The sequence below is a fragment of the Amphibalanus amphitrite genome, unplaced genomic scaffold, assembly GCF_019059575.1.
Source record: "Amphibalanus amphitrite isolate SeventyFive unplaced genomic scaffold, NRLGWU_Aamphi_draft 000061F_arrow, whole genome shotgun sequence".
NCBI classification, from domain to species: Eukaryota; Metazoa; Arthropoda; class Thecostraca; order Balanomorpha; family Balanidae; genus Amphibalanus; species Amphibalanus amphitrite.
Window position 1 is genome coordinate 1,265,263 of NW_024881557.1, and position 14,879 is coordinate 1,280,141.

General features: G+C 49.1%; 2 protein-coding genes across 2 annotated transcripts in view; one reads left to right on the forward strand and one right to left on the reverse strand.

The window, feature by feature from the left end:
* The window catches only part of LOC122378544 (prolow-density lipoprotein receptor-related protein 1-like), a 32,032-nt gene extending 30,580 nt beyond the window's left edge, over positions 1–1,452 (reverse strand). Inside the window, exon 1 of the mRNA XM_043359735.1 lies at positions 1,294–1,452. Coding sequence (XP_043215670.1) covers positions 1,294–1,372 — 79 coding nt within the window. The 5' untranslated portion in view covers positions 1,373–1,452. The remainder of the gene's footprint in view (positions 1–1,293) is intronic.
* Positions 1–14,879, forward strand: part of LOC122378545 (MFS-type transporter SLC18B1-like) — a 45,947-nt gene that overhangs the window by 1,870 nt on the left and 29,198 nt on the right. The window lies entirely within an intron of this gene.

The following is a 14,879-nucleotide window of genomic DNA, read 5'->3' on the forward strand; positions in this document are numbered from 1 at the left end:
GCATATTATTGCCGCAAAGTAACTTAACAAATACATGTACTTGATAATTGATAAGAGCTTAGGACAAGTAGTATTGTAATGGGATAAACAATGGGAACTATTTTGAATTATATTCTTTTGAATTGGCTACACATGTGTTTCGACAAAATGTCTTTTTCAAGCCTTACATCCCAAATGACAACAAATACATGTACCCAGGGCATCGAAGACAACATCCGGTACTGGACGAGCACTTCCAGCTCCTTTACATTTTACCATTTTTCAATTGTCGTGGGGTTACTCGACCCGTACCTAAAAGTAGGTAGGTACAGCGGGCACTTGGGCCTAGATATTACAATCAACATAGACCACTATATACCTATATAGTGGTATATAGTGATCTATGCAATCACGCATCCGGTTGCCAATTCTTAAACCGGTTAGAAGCTGCGTAACGCTGTGGACGTATTGTGTCGAAATGCCGCAACACACGTGCGATGATAATAATCAATCGTGCATCTGTTTACCTAGCTCAACGAATGACCGTAAGAAAACATTCCGTGTGCCGAGGCACAAATACAATTCGTCTGCAATGTCTGGTCTGGCAGCAGGCCAGCGGCAATGCTCGCGCTGGCCGGTGGAGCCTCGGCACTCTGCAGCTTCGGTCAGCTAGCCAAAGTGAAATGGAAAGTGGAGCGGCCGCGCCGGGCCGCAGCGGTCAGTTCGACCGGCCAGAGGCCACAGCACCGCCCGGGAGTGGCCAGCGAAAGTGTCATAGGCCGCACCGGTCAGCAGCCGGGCCGCGGGCCATGCGAGCACCTCCGGCGAGAAAATATCTCACACTGGGCGGGCCGCAGGACTGTTACGCCACCGGTCGACCTGTCCTCTCGGACCCGCCCGGACCGGAATCTCCCGTGGCGTTTGATAACAGCCCACAACAGATCGCGCTCAGACGGGCGCTGAGATTGGTTTCACTTTTGTGCCGATGTGCCGTGGTCGGTCGTGGTCCCTCCCGCACCCCGGTGCCAATTACGGCCGTGCCGCGCCGCTGCGGCGGGTACTACGTTCAATGGTCGTCGCCTTCCGCCCCGACACTATGTCCACAGGCGGGCCTTTTCTCACCACACAGGGACGAACAAAAATAAACAGAGGGGAAACAAAGCATTCCGACGGCCAGCACGGCGCCAGCGCGCCGCGACGGCAGACCGGCGCACGGGACGAGGGGTGCACCGCCCCAGAGGGACCAACTCTGGGGCACCGCTGGAAATCATTCCGAAAAACGAATGCCCCTACAGAGTGTTAGCGGGTACTTACGATCACTGGGCGCTGCAGCGGTGAGCGCGGCGACCGTCAGCAGCAGCAGCAGCAGCAGCAACGCTCCACGTGTGGCCATCTCGGGCGCTGGGCGGCACGGCGCGCGGCACGTCTGGAGGAGAGGTGGTGCGCGCTGCCGTTCGGCAGAGAGCCGCTCACCGACTGAGCGGCGTACCGAGCTGAGAGAAGGCCGGCGCCGCCGCCGACCCCAGCCGCCCGCCCGGCGACACCCGTCACCAATCACAGGCGCCGATGAAGCAATTGGTAGTTGAAGGATTATCAGGGTTTGAAAAAAAAAATAAAATCGGCTTATTTTGGCTATCGATGAATCGTTCAGGCTCTTCTGATTCTAGGTAATAATAGCCGTTTTCACGACGGGCTATCCGGTAAGTGCACCTAATTTGACCAAATCTGCACCTAATCTCTTTTACAGCAAATATCTTTATTTATGAATTAATTTCAGCGTTTTAATCGATGATACTCTCTGATACTATGACAAAGCAGGCATATAAGCAATTAGTGCAAACCTAGCTGATAGCTGCTAAGAGACACACTGAACTTAATTTGAGCAAATCTGCACCTAATCTGCACCAGATGTGAACCAAATGTGTACCAAATGGCCGTCGTGAAAACGGCTAATATGTACGCAAATTGTACAGAAACCTGATTGTTCCTTGTATTTTATATTCGGTTACAGTACACTGACGATTCTATTATCTTCGTATTGGCGACATACTGTTTTGAGGCACCCATACCCATGGCTTCGTTAAGGATCACCAATAAATAGTACACTAAACTAGCGATTTATTTGGAAAACAAATCGTGATTAACCGCGACGCAGAGTCGGTTCACAATTGAGCGAAGAACAAGACAATAGCGAATAGCTAAACATAATGATAATAATAAAAATAACTGAAGATATAGGTACAACGTAACTATGCAACTGTTACAAACAAGGCCCAACTGTCTCACTAAATCTTTGGTAGCTTCCTGCCCCGGTCGCAACTAGCAACCAATGCAAGACTGTAAATTTGGCTCCTCACGAATTCTTGTTGCACCAAACAAAACAGGCAACATACAGCAAAACTGTGCGACGACAGGTAAGTTGTGTAAATGATCGGCAGAAGGCCGAACCTAACCCATGAATAACCTTCATTGACAACCGTTAAGCCGTGAGTAACAAGTGAAACGTCCGCTGAGGACCAATATGACTCAGAGTATATTGACCGTGGGCAGTGGCCGGGACCAGGCACCAAGACGTCTGGTTAAGAGGGTGGACTATAGTCCTCCCTCTCCCATTTGGGCAGCCCAATGCAGCTTGGCCGGAAGCTTTGGACAAGACGAGAGTCCCACCTGACAGCCGCCAACGGAACTATGTACAGTGAACAAGCCGCGAAAGGCGCTACTAGCGGGCCAGAATTCCTGCACCACAGCGGCCCAGCACAGCAGTCCACCCGGCCACGACCGACTCTCGACCAAGAGTGACATACCGCTGCGGCCCCGACCCCACATCGCGTGCGGTCAGGTCACGTGCTCACCGACCAATGAGATCACCGCGTGGGCGCCCGCCGGGTAGGCTGTGCCGCCCGCCGCTCCTTGCAGCGACGGCGGCTCCAACCGGCAGCCGTTACACAATGCCAACAGCAACGTTACACCGAGGCCGCTTCAGGTGACTAAGCTCGAATAGGCCTTTGAAGTCGTATGCGACAAGAATCGACGCGTGGCATTTTCTTCTCGATCGGCCCTGTAGTTGCTAAGTTACACAATTGCTGCTATAGGCAAAAACGTAATGCTAGCCCCTTAGAGTCACCAAGGTCACCTGAGGTCACCATGTTTAAACATTGCCAGAAATCACAGACAGCGGACAGACTATATTACTTTGTTTTTGATCGGCCCGGCACATATCTATATGTATGTAGTTGCTGAGTTCAATGGTTGCAACAGGCTAAGAAATTATTCTGACTTTTGAAGGTCATCGAGATCACCTGAGGTCATTATATTCAAAACGGCTCACAAAATCGCCTTCTGCCATTTGCATAGTGCCATTTTCGGCTGCTGCGTCAGGGTAGCTGAGGCGCAAGCAAGTACATACACTGGCGCTGCAAGACATGGGTGACGGTCGAATAGTGTTTCAGTGTTGCCATGCAAAGCGGGAGGTTGGACGAAGCAAAACGTGCCATTTTTGTGTAGTAAAATTAGTCGTTAGGACAGCAAGTCAATATAACTGGGAATCCGAAGAAACGAAAAATTAGGCTGTATTAGCCGACAACATACATGGGATTGCGTCAAGTTGCTTCGTATGTGCACGCCGCATATCATCGCAAATGCCGGTTGCAGCTTATTACATATAGTTTCTTCGAGGCATCGTTTAGTGTCAACAGAAACTAACGACCTCTCTTTTCTGAAAATCTCACATTTAGCTTTATTTGGACGATGACATCACTCCACAAGAAACAAAGGCGGGACCCACACCGGACGTCTCAATCACTTCCTGTATGGTGACGCTGTTTTGCTCCGTCGGAGCCCTGCGGCGTTATTCACACAGCCGTGGCGCGGTCTGCGCCCGCCGATCGCAGTTTGTACAGTTTTTGTCAGGTAATCAGCCCTGCCTCCGGCAATTATAGCCGCCATGAAGGTCGTTCTCGTCTCGCCTGGCTGGATGGCCGGCCGAGGATGAGCACGGGCAGGCGTCTCGGGTGTTCTTTTCTGCTGGCGCAGAGGCCGTGGGGCGAGCGTGTATTGCGGTGACCTCATCCGTGACCAATTGCGGGGTGGTGCTGCGCGATCCACAGAACCGACGGTGAGCAGATAATTTAAAAAACACATAATGAAACCGGTCGTATTCTTTGACTTTCTGTGAATCATTAGTACACGATCATCCTTGACCGTTCGACAAAATTGTGGGGCTACATAAAGGCGTGATCAAAGTCAAAGGTAGACTCAGGCCGGCGAGACTAGTCTAACAACTATCTAACGCCACTGAGGGGCGAGGACACTGCATCGCTGAAGGAAATAACACTGGCATAAACACACGCGAAACACGAGAGAAATATGGTAGGGTTTCGTGGCACCAATGCTAGACACTGAGCAGGTGAGCTCGTCAAATATATTCTGAATTCTAAGATCTAATCTAAAATCTAAGAGATGATTAGATGCGTAAAACTCCCATAATGTGAACACATATTGCATTAAAAATAATGAACCAGTGAATATACATACCCACGGGTCCGGATTCTGGGTCCGGTGACGGGCCGGCTATTGATGCCTCATCCCACAGAGATGCTAAGCAAGCGTCCAAGTGAGGAGGCGGTAATAATCGAAACACTTTTTTATACATGTTCATGAGCCGTTTTCATGACGGACTATCTGGCGAATGCACCTAATTTGGCCGAATATGCACCAAATTTCTTCTACAGAAAATACCTTGAATTTATTTCAGTGTTTTAAAAGGTAATAACTAATAATGTCTGATGACATAACCAAGTAGGCATATCCATAAGCAATTAATGCAACCCTAGCTCATAGCTACTTTATGAAACACAATGAGCCTAATTTGACCAAATCTGCACCAAATATACACCAAATGTGTGCCAGATAACCGTCGTGAAAACGGCTATATGTGGAATAATAAATTGAAGTCACATGATATCTACTCGACTTAGGTATGTTTCCTTAACCCGCGCCCCACTGGGGTCTGCGTATAACACGCCCTACTGGGGGGGGGCTAATGCATAGCCCCCCTCCTAACTCCGAATTTACTGGGCCGATCGTCAAAATTCAAACGGCGTCTGATAGCCCCGGAAAAACTGTCGAGCGAAACCTAGTTTCATTGATTTCGAGGTCACCGATGACGTCACAGGTCAGTTCAAAGTAAAAATTATTAGCATTTTGGCTTCTTCACGTTTTGGGCTCTGGCCGCCGTCTTACAAGTCAGATCAGGCTCATTTTTGGATCACACACTCGGGAACAGATGCTCTTGTCACCCTGAGGGTACGAAACTTGTACTTTGATTTTCAGGTCAAGGTCAGGTCATCACAGGTCACGAAAATATTATATCATGCGTTGATCACGTGACACATGTTTTATGGTCCATTTAGGTCAGAGATTTCGAATTTGATGTCGTCTGTGTCATTCAAGGTCATTTCGAGTCGAATTTAGCTTAGGTCAGGTCACTTTCAGGTCAAAAAAGGCCAAATTTTGAAGTTAAAATTTGTCAACACAAAAGGTGTCTATTGTATGCAGTTTGAGCTCAGGAACACGATGGTGCTATTTATATTGGCGTACGATGTCAAATACGTGCTGAAAAATTGATTTAAAAAATGAATTATTGTGAAATTTTTGCAATAATGCGTAAAACTTGGCCATTTTTGAAGATATTTAGCTAAAACTTGCTAGAGTTAGTCATAATAATGCGTTCTATCACATATATTCCGGTTTTATCGAAAAGTCAAAAACTTTTTGAAAAAAAGTAAAAATGTGAATTTTGAATTTTATTGGATAAAATTTTCGATATTTTCATATTTTGAAAATCCGAGGTAGCAGTTTGATAGCGCAGTCTATTCTGAGTCCTCCCATGCAAAGAAATTGGATGTAGCTTAAAAACTGAGCCCTTGGGAGCGATTGCCGTGGTTCAATGTTTTGCGTCGAAATCGGCCGAACATGACGTCACTCTGACGTAATTTCCGGCCGACCTATGGCAGCTACTAAGTTCAAATTTTGACACAAGGTGTCAAATTGATGCAGCCTAAGGTACTGAAAGTTTGGCGTCGATACGTCAAGCGGTTTGGAAGTTATTGCCGAAAAACGGGAGGGGGGCTATAAATAGCCCCCCCCAGTGGGGCGCGGGTTAACCCTCGCCCGTATAGGGGGGGGGGGTCGAACGGACCCCCCATGGTTTTTCGCGAATAACTCGCGTAAAAAGCGGCCGATTGCGACGAAACTTTCAGTACCCTCGCGTTAATCAATTTTACACCTACCCTGAAAATTTCATGACCCTGACCCCAATGACCTTTGACCTGTGACCTACTTTTCGAGACCATGTTTGGCCGGAATCGCGATTCGGCGTAGGTATGTCGGCTCGCATTAGCCGCGCGTTTGCAGTCTTTTCGTGGTTTCAAGCGTTCAAACATGTGATATGATGTTGCCGCCATGCATTAGGGTGGGTGTCAAGGTCACCTGAAGGTCAGGTCAGGTCGGTCATTGACCTTTGGTGACCTCGGTTCACTTTTTCGAGTTTTACATGTTTCTAGGCCAGTTTTTGGAGCTGAATTCGAATTTAGCAACCATATGAACATTTACGAAGTAGTTTTGGTGCCTTCGTAACATGTTACGAAGCTGTCAGAGGCGGTTGACACCTACTAGGAATACCCGGCAGGACCCCTACTGGTTGACCTGACCTGACCTGACCCGACCTGGACTAAATGCATGAAGACATCATCTGTGATCAAAACTAACATGATATTCGTGATCAGCGCCCCGAAAAACCCCATAGCAGCCACACTTTACGACGTTCTAACAGGTCCCGATTTTCCGACTTTTGGGTCATTGACCTGACCTGCAAGGTCAACCAATGACCTAGAACCTTAAAATTAGGTATCATCGGCTTCCTCTCGTCACGGGCAACACGCTCGTTTTTTTCCGCGAAGCTCTAGCTCGATCAGGGGCGAAACGGCAAGGGGGGGGGGGTCCAACGGACCCTTATACGTTCGCGGCTGGAAAAACACCAATACGGGCGAGGGTTAATATGATTAAATGTCGGTTAACGAAATACAATGTATAATGTAATTTAATAACTAGTGAGACGCTTTTTAGGCGATGGGCGAGTGAGCGAAAGGGTGAGCCGGGAGCCCCTCACGTGCGCTGGCGAGAGGGTACTTCCAACTTGAACACGGCGCCCTATTTACCGGTCTCTTACGGTGTGCCAAATTTCAGTGTCATTGGCCCAGTTGGGTTAACAGTAAAAAAGAAACTAATCCAATTGGCATGTGTGCACGTGCAGGGTGCCGCTTCCAGGATCTCGACAACGGCTGGGACGATTGTTACCAAATTAGGCATATCGCTATAACTGAGGGTGCCGCGGAAAGTCAGTTGGAAATATCCCCTCGCAATTTCGCACGTGCAAGGCTTACCCCTAACTCGTTTGTTTTTCGCCCCAAAAGGCGTTTTACCGCAGTATTGAAAAGACTTCGCCAAGACTGCATCGCTGGCAGCGAGCGAAGTCCATGACGTAGAATGGCAGAAATTTCTGAGTATCAGCGGCCGGCAGTGGGAACGCTTTTACGAGGCTAATATCCCTGCATCTGCTGCACCGATCCACTTACGGCATTTTTTTTTTTACACCGAGGTGACACTGAAGCGCGATTTCTCTTCTTGGGACCCAGTATGCACTGCACACGTGCAGGGTGCCGTTTTCACATCTCACTCGCTCGCCTTCTTCATATTAGTCGTTTTCACGACGGGCTATCCGGCGAATGCACATAATTTGACCAAATCTGCACCTAATCTCTTTTACTGGAAATATCTTCATATCATGAATTTATTTCAGTGTATTAGTCGATGATACTGTCTGATAATATGACAAAGCAGGCATATAGGCAATTAGTGCAACCCTAGCAAATAGCTACTAAGAAACACACTGAACCCTATTTGACCAAATCTGCACCTAATACCCACCAAATGTGCACCAAATGTGCACCAGATGGCCGTCGTGAAAACGGCTATTTTCATTCAGGTGTCGTCAAAGCAGTCGTACTCTGCTTTTCTTGCTTCGATTTACTGTTAACCATAAGCCCCCACCCAGCTACCACAATCGAAAACACCAATGTTACGACAGCCATTCCAGAAGCCAGAATCGGCAAACCTACCTTTTCTATTACTGCGCCCCCCATTGGTGGCCAGGCCGCCTTGCCCACATTGAAGACGGCGCCGAAAACAGCAGACACCAGGGCATGGCCACGCAGGTTGTCTTGCAGGCCGGCGGCCACCGAGCAGCGCAGCAGAAGAGCCAGCAGTGGCAGGCGAACGCCCAGGCAGAATGCCTCACGTACCGCCATGCCGACGCCGAGCAGCGCCCGGGATGGCGGCAGGTCGAGAGGAGGCGCTGGCGGCATCAGCAGCACCCCGAGAGCGGTAGGTGGCAGACAGGCGGCCACCAGCAGGAATGTGTTGCGCATAGAGTCGGCCAGCCGGCTCCAAACCGGGGCGGCGACGGCAAACGCCAACAGCGAGGAAGCGAAGAAGAGGCCCAATTCTGCGGAGTCAACGCCCAGCTCCTTCTCAGCATAGGGTGCGAGACTAGCGTCTAGCCCCCACCAATTCATCGCAGCGATGAACAGTGCGGTGAAGACTATCCAATTGTCCGGACAGAAGAATACTATTGTCAACATCTTCATGTAGCTCTGTTGATCCGTCCGCTGCTCAGCTTCTCTTTGATGCGCCCCGGTCTTGCCACTTTCAGTGCTGGCTATCGCAGGCATCGCCACAACATTGATCGCCGCAGTGGCGAGCAGCATTCCTCCTAGAATGTAGAACGACAGACCGTATCCTCCAAGCACGTACAGGCCTCCCCCGAGAGCGGGGCCCAGGCAGAGGCTCATCGCTCTCACGGCTTCCAGGACTCCGATGGCTGCGTTCACCCGGCCTGGGAACTGGTTGATGACTATCGTACTCGCAGAGGTCAGGGTTGCTGCCGTGCCCACCGCTTCGGCAGCGCGCACGGTCAGACAGCCGGCCAGAAACGCTGCCGGTCCGGGGACGTACGTCAGAAGACCAAACGTCACTGTGGCGACGCCGGCGACCACCAGACCGGCTAGGTAGAGACGTTGGACGCCGAGCCGCGGCGCCAGCCAGCCCATGACTGGGTAGGCGATCATCTCGCTCACAGAAAAGGCGCTGAACACGGTACCGGCCTGAGTCAGACTGAGATGGTGTCGGTGCGCCTCCCCGGGGAAGAAGGGCAGCTGGATGGATAGACAGAAGCCGTCGAGCGCGGCACTGAGCGACAGGCAGACGAGTAGCCGCCACTGGGCCCAGGAGAGCGGCGGCACGGCCCCTTCGGCAGGCTGGCCACAGCTGGAGCTGTCCTTGGTCTCCGCAGTTGAGGCGGCACCAGCGGGACGGTCTTCGGTAGCTCCGTAATTTACTCTGAGAGTCTTCTGTCCGGTAGACGGATGTTTTTCGGATATTGCAGACATGGTATCAGCATCACCTTTTATAATGGAACTGGTATTTGCGCCGGATGCAAGATGGCATTCTGTAAGATCAAGCGGTGACAGGTCTTCTGTGCCCCCGGCCTGGTACACTTGTGGTGGCATGCCACTTTCTCTGCCAACGGTTTCGATGTTTGAACTGTGCACCGCAACCATTTTCGGTCTCAGGCCAACCTTTCCTGAGGGATACTTTTCACAGGTGGAACAGGGCCTGAAATTAAGCATAAGAAAATATCATTAATGTCCTTAAAACCGCGCCCCTCTACTCTCTAGCGTATTTTTTTGCAATGCGTCCCACTGGAAGGGGAAAGCTATTCATAGCCCTCCTCTCAACTACGAAAATACTGAACCAACCTTGTGGCGCAGTTGGCAAGTGCGTTCACGTTTGGCGTGGGAGGTCCTTAGATCAAATCTGACCTCTGGCGGCGTTTTCCTCGGCCGGCTCCTACCCAGGAGATGGCAGTAAGTGGGGAGTGTTCGCTCGGTCGTGGGGATTAGCGCTGTGTCAGCCAGCGCCTCCGGCCGCAGGTACACGGGCCTGATCCGCCTTAAAACAGATCCTTCGGTCCGGCGACATGTCCCGAGGGCACGGCCTTGCTTCATGTCCCGGAGCAGCCCTCTGACCTGCCGGGCCCGAGAAATCGGGATATCCCCAGCGTGCGCACCAGTGCGGTGCCATCTGGGGTGCGTGACAGGAAGCGTGCGGTCAAGGCTGTCCCGCGTAGTGGGTGCCGAAAACTATTCGTATCACTGCCGTGTATATAGTGTACTAACCCAGTATGAATGTGTGCTACTAACGACAAAAGCCCGGGTCGGGCACCAAAAATATTTAAAAAAAACTACGAAACTACTGGGCTGATTACCAAAATTCAAACGGCGTCCGATATGGCTGAAAGAGCTGTTTTAGAAGCCCAAATTTATTGACCTCCAGATCACCGATGACGTCACAGGTCAGGTCAAAGTAAAAAATAATCAACGTTTTGGCATGTTAACCCTCGCCCTGGCAGGGGGGGGGGGGGTCGATGCGACCCCCTTAAGGTTTTTCGAAGATAGCGTAAAAACGGCGGCGCGCAGCGCCGCCAAATTTAGCACAGCCTATGGGGCAACCTTTTTACATATGACCTGAAAATTTCAGGTCCGGGTGACCTTGGATCAGGTCACCAGGTCAGAAAAACCGGTACAATGTCATGGACAAATTTCAATTTTCTTTTTGCACCTGTCCAACTCACAGTTTTCGACTGATTTCCTTCAAACTTTCAGGATGTGCTAAGTTCACCGAGTTGTATAACATATAGTCCGGCTTTGTTGAGGTCACTGACCTGAGGTCAGTTAGAGGTCATTACGTTGTAATGTTAAGCCTATGGGAAAATACTAAATTCGGAAAATACTGGAGATATCCGCTTCGTTCTATCACTTTTGTGCTTTGAAACCACGGTACTTAACAGCAGGTCACTTGGTACTGCTTTTTTGTGTACTTATCCATGGGTCAGGTCAAATGAGGTCAACTGAGGTCAAATGACGTTTTTGCCAATAACTTGGCCATAATGACGCTAGAGCTTAAAAAATGGTATCATTGTGTTCCTGGTGATCAGCCGAATCGAATGATATGTGATATGATGCAATTTGGTTATCTTTAACTTAATTTATTTATTTAAGTTTACTTAAAATTTAAGAAAAACTTTAAGTACTTTTAAGCAAGCTAAAAAGTATATCATTCCACGCGCCTTGACGTGCTGAGTTCACTGGTCCTTTTCTTTTTGCTCTATCTTAATTAGATCAAAAGTTATAAGCGAAAAACTTTTGACCTGTTTTTAGCGAAATTTTTACATTTATACCCCCCAAAACCCCCCTAAATATTGACCTAGAGCAACCAAATTTGCACAGGGGCGAGAACTCCAGGGGGCCCACCTACAGGGTGTTTCACTAAAAGTGTCAAAAAGTAAAAGGTCATAATGCACATAATAACAATGTTTTCTAAGGAAATTTGCATATCATTTCATCCGCAATTGTTGGACATTTGAATATATAAAAACGATATCACCGTCACTCAAACCTATTCCACACATCTGCCCCTTCTTTTGATGCACCGTTTCGGCACGTGTCCGGAGGTGCCTCACAGCCCGTTTTCATCTTCAGCGTCCAGACTGTCGGCAAAGCCTTGAATTGTGCTCTTCAGCTCCCGAAGTGATGCGACTTGAGTCTTCCTCAGCTCTGCGAGAGCTACTGAGTCACTGACCAAACCAGAGGCTTAGCGGTGACAGATCGGGGCTTCGCGCTGGCCAGGGGCGGGCGGCGAGGCAGCTGATTATTCGGCCCAGGAGCTTCTGGTCCAGTCAGTTCCTGGTGGCTACAGCCGTTACAGTGGTTGATTTTAATAACTTGTAAGGCCCTGGCTATTTCTGATGTTGGAATTAGCTTCTTGTTATCTTCAAAGGCCCTCAAAAAGACCCTGACCTTCTCAACGGTTTCCGCCGAGAGGTGGGGGCAACCCCGCCTTTTTTGGACTGGAACCGGCATCGAAGGAACCCTTTTAAACCTCTCAACAAGCCCTTTGAAACTTTTATAATCTGGAACGTAGCGAGGTGAGAGAGTGAAAAGTTTCCTGAAAAGTCGGCATACGGTTTCAATGTTTCTGATGGCACCAAATGTACATAAGTGTAATTCATCCCTCCTGTTGCGGTGTAAATAACCTGTTCTTGTTCTGCATAAGGAAAAAATGACTAGTAACTTTGGCCTCCTGCCCTCGCTCCGTATGAGTGTAAAATATATCTTAAATGGATAAATAATAAATGTCCAAAAATTTGCAACAAAGCCACGTGCGCAGACACGTGATTTGCATATTCTATATATCTTTAATAGGCATTTACTTTTTGACACTTTTAGTGAAACACCCTGTACCTACCAAATTTGGTGTTTCTAGGTGCCATAGGAGCCAATAGCGGGGGGGGGGGGGGTCGCATCGACCCCCCCCCCCCTGCCAGGCCGTGTTATGAAAAATGCCCTGCCAGGGCGAGGGTTAACATTTGGGTTCTGGCCGCCGGCTAACAAGTCAGATCAGGCTCATTTTCGGTTTCATGCACACTGATGAATATATGCCTATGAAGATACCCTGAGGGTACCAAGCTTGTTCTTCAATTTATTTTAGGTCAAGACCAGGTCATTCTAGGTCACGGAAACTTTATATTTTATCGGTCAGGTAACACATTTTTTATATTCCATCTAGGCCATATATTTCGAAATCAATGTCGTCTGTCATTTGAGGCCATTTTTAGCGAAATACCTATAGTTGAGGTCAGAATACTTTCAGGTAAAACAGGTGAAATTTTAAGCTCAAATTTTTCAACAAAAAAAGTAAATATCAGAGGAAAGCATCAGAATCAGTCAGTTGCCTTTTGAAACACGATGGTGCTATTTATTTTGTTGTAAGATGTCAAAAAGTACTGAAAAAATTATTTGTCAATTTGTAGGTGCCATGGTATTTTTACTACAAAGTTTAGGTATAACTTTGCTATTTTTGGAGATATCGGCCTAAAATTTCCGAAAATGTCATTGGTATGAGTTCTATCACATATATTCCGGTTTTTCGAAAAGATACAATTTTAAAGAAAATATTCAAATATAAAACTTTTCATTATGATATGTAATATTTTCAAAATTATAAAAATTTCAAAACCCGAGATAGCTTGTGTGATAATTATTTGTGTTCTGAGTCCTCTCATGCAAATAAATTTGATCTAGCTTAAAAACTAAGCTCTTGAGAGCAATTGTCGGAGTTCATTTTTTTTTTCATCAAAATCGGCGGAACAACGGGGTCGAACAAAATCGGCCGGCCCTGTAGAGCCCCCTCTCCCAGTCATGCGAGGGCTAAGGGACACTGTTCGGATTAAATGAAGAACGTGAAAGTTATTAAAGATTGGGATAAATTGAAGGTTGCCATCCGTAAGCACACTGATCGTAATTCGTAAGTTGCACGCTTTTTAGCTCGTGCTTTTCTGTGTACCTACATGGTTTATGCATCAGCCAAGAAGCTGAGGTTAAGAGAGCAGGGAAGGGTGATACAAATTAATGCATTTCACCCAGCAAAGTTCCGAGGGGTGACGCAAGGGTAAAATTTCGCTGGAAAAAGTTGTCTTTTAACAAAAAGGTAACATTCTTAATCAATTCAGACTCAATTGAAGCAAAACAAAATTGAAGCAAAATTGACAAAATTGAAGCAAGTGACCATCCCACCTTAACCCTCGCCCGTATTGGTGTTTTTCCAGCCGCGAACGTATACGGGGGGGGGGGTCCGTTTGACCCCCCCCCCTTGCCGTTTCGCCCCTGATCGGGCTAGAGCTTCGCGGAATAAATGAGCGTGCTGCCCGTGACGAGAGGAAGCCGATTGTAGTGTCCACCGCCGTCTCCGGATTCCGATGTATTCTCACAAACTCGCGGTGCAAAACAATATATTCCTGCCCGGGGCCGGGATGATTCAATAAATGTCACCGAGGTTTTTTAGCGAAAACTCCGAGGGCCGTTTGGCCCGAGATGATTTTGCTAAAAAAGCGAGGTGACATTTATTGAATTCCCGGCCTTAGGGCTGGAAGGTGTTTCCCATACCTGCCAAAAAGCTCACAACTATATGATAGTGACGTCAGCAGCCGTGTGGTTCAACGTGTTTAACCACACCCCTTGAACCACACGGCTTGTAATATTAAAGCATTGCATTAAACTTTGAAAAGTGTGGTACAGTGCACGTGCCGTTTAAATGCCTGGATGTCTCGATTTAATCATGCAATGTAGCAGGTATGGGAAACTAAGGCACTGCCGTGCTGTGCGGCCGGGCGGAGCCTCTCGACTACTGGCTCTGACTGGAGCCGAGCAGGGTGCGGCCGCCTCACACTCGTATTACCGGGGGCCCGATGCCGACGGACACCCGATGCACTAGGTACTCGATACACTACACATTCCCCCCTCTCGCAAAAAAAAGGAACAGCATCACTGCGACACGTAGTAGTCCGGTCGTCTACAGACACGGTCGCTTCGCCTGGGACGCTGCACGCTCACATCGGCGGCGTCCGGCGACGGCTCGCAAGCTGTCTCGGTCGACGGGCGAGAAGCAGCGGCGAGCGAGGTCAGCGGGCCAGCGGCGTCGGCCTCGGAAGTCGTGGCGGTCGACGTGGTCTCGCCGGGCCCAGCGGGGGGAGATGCGGAGGGAGACGCCGGCGCGTATGGGAGACGGGCCAGATGGGCGGCGTTCCAGGTCCGGCCGTCAGCCAGACGGTACGTTGCGGGACCGACGCGCCCAGTGACTCGCACCGGAGACGTGAACCGACAGGACGTCTTCGAGCGGTGTCCCTGCCGTCTCACGCAGACGTAGTCGCCCTCAGTGATGCGCGG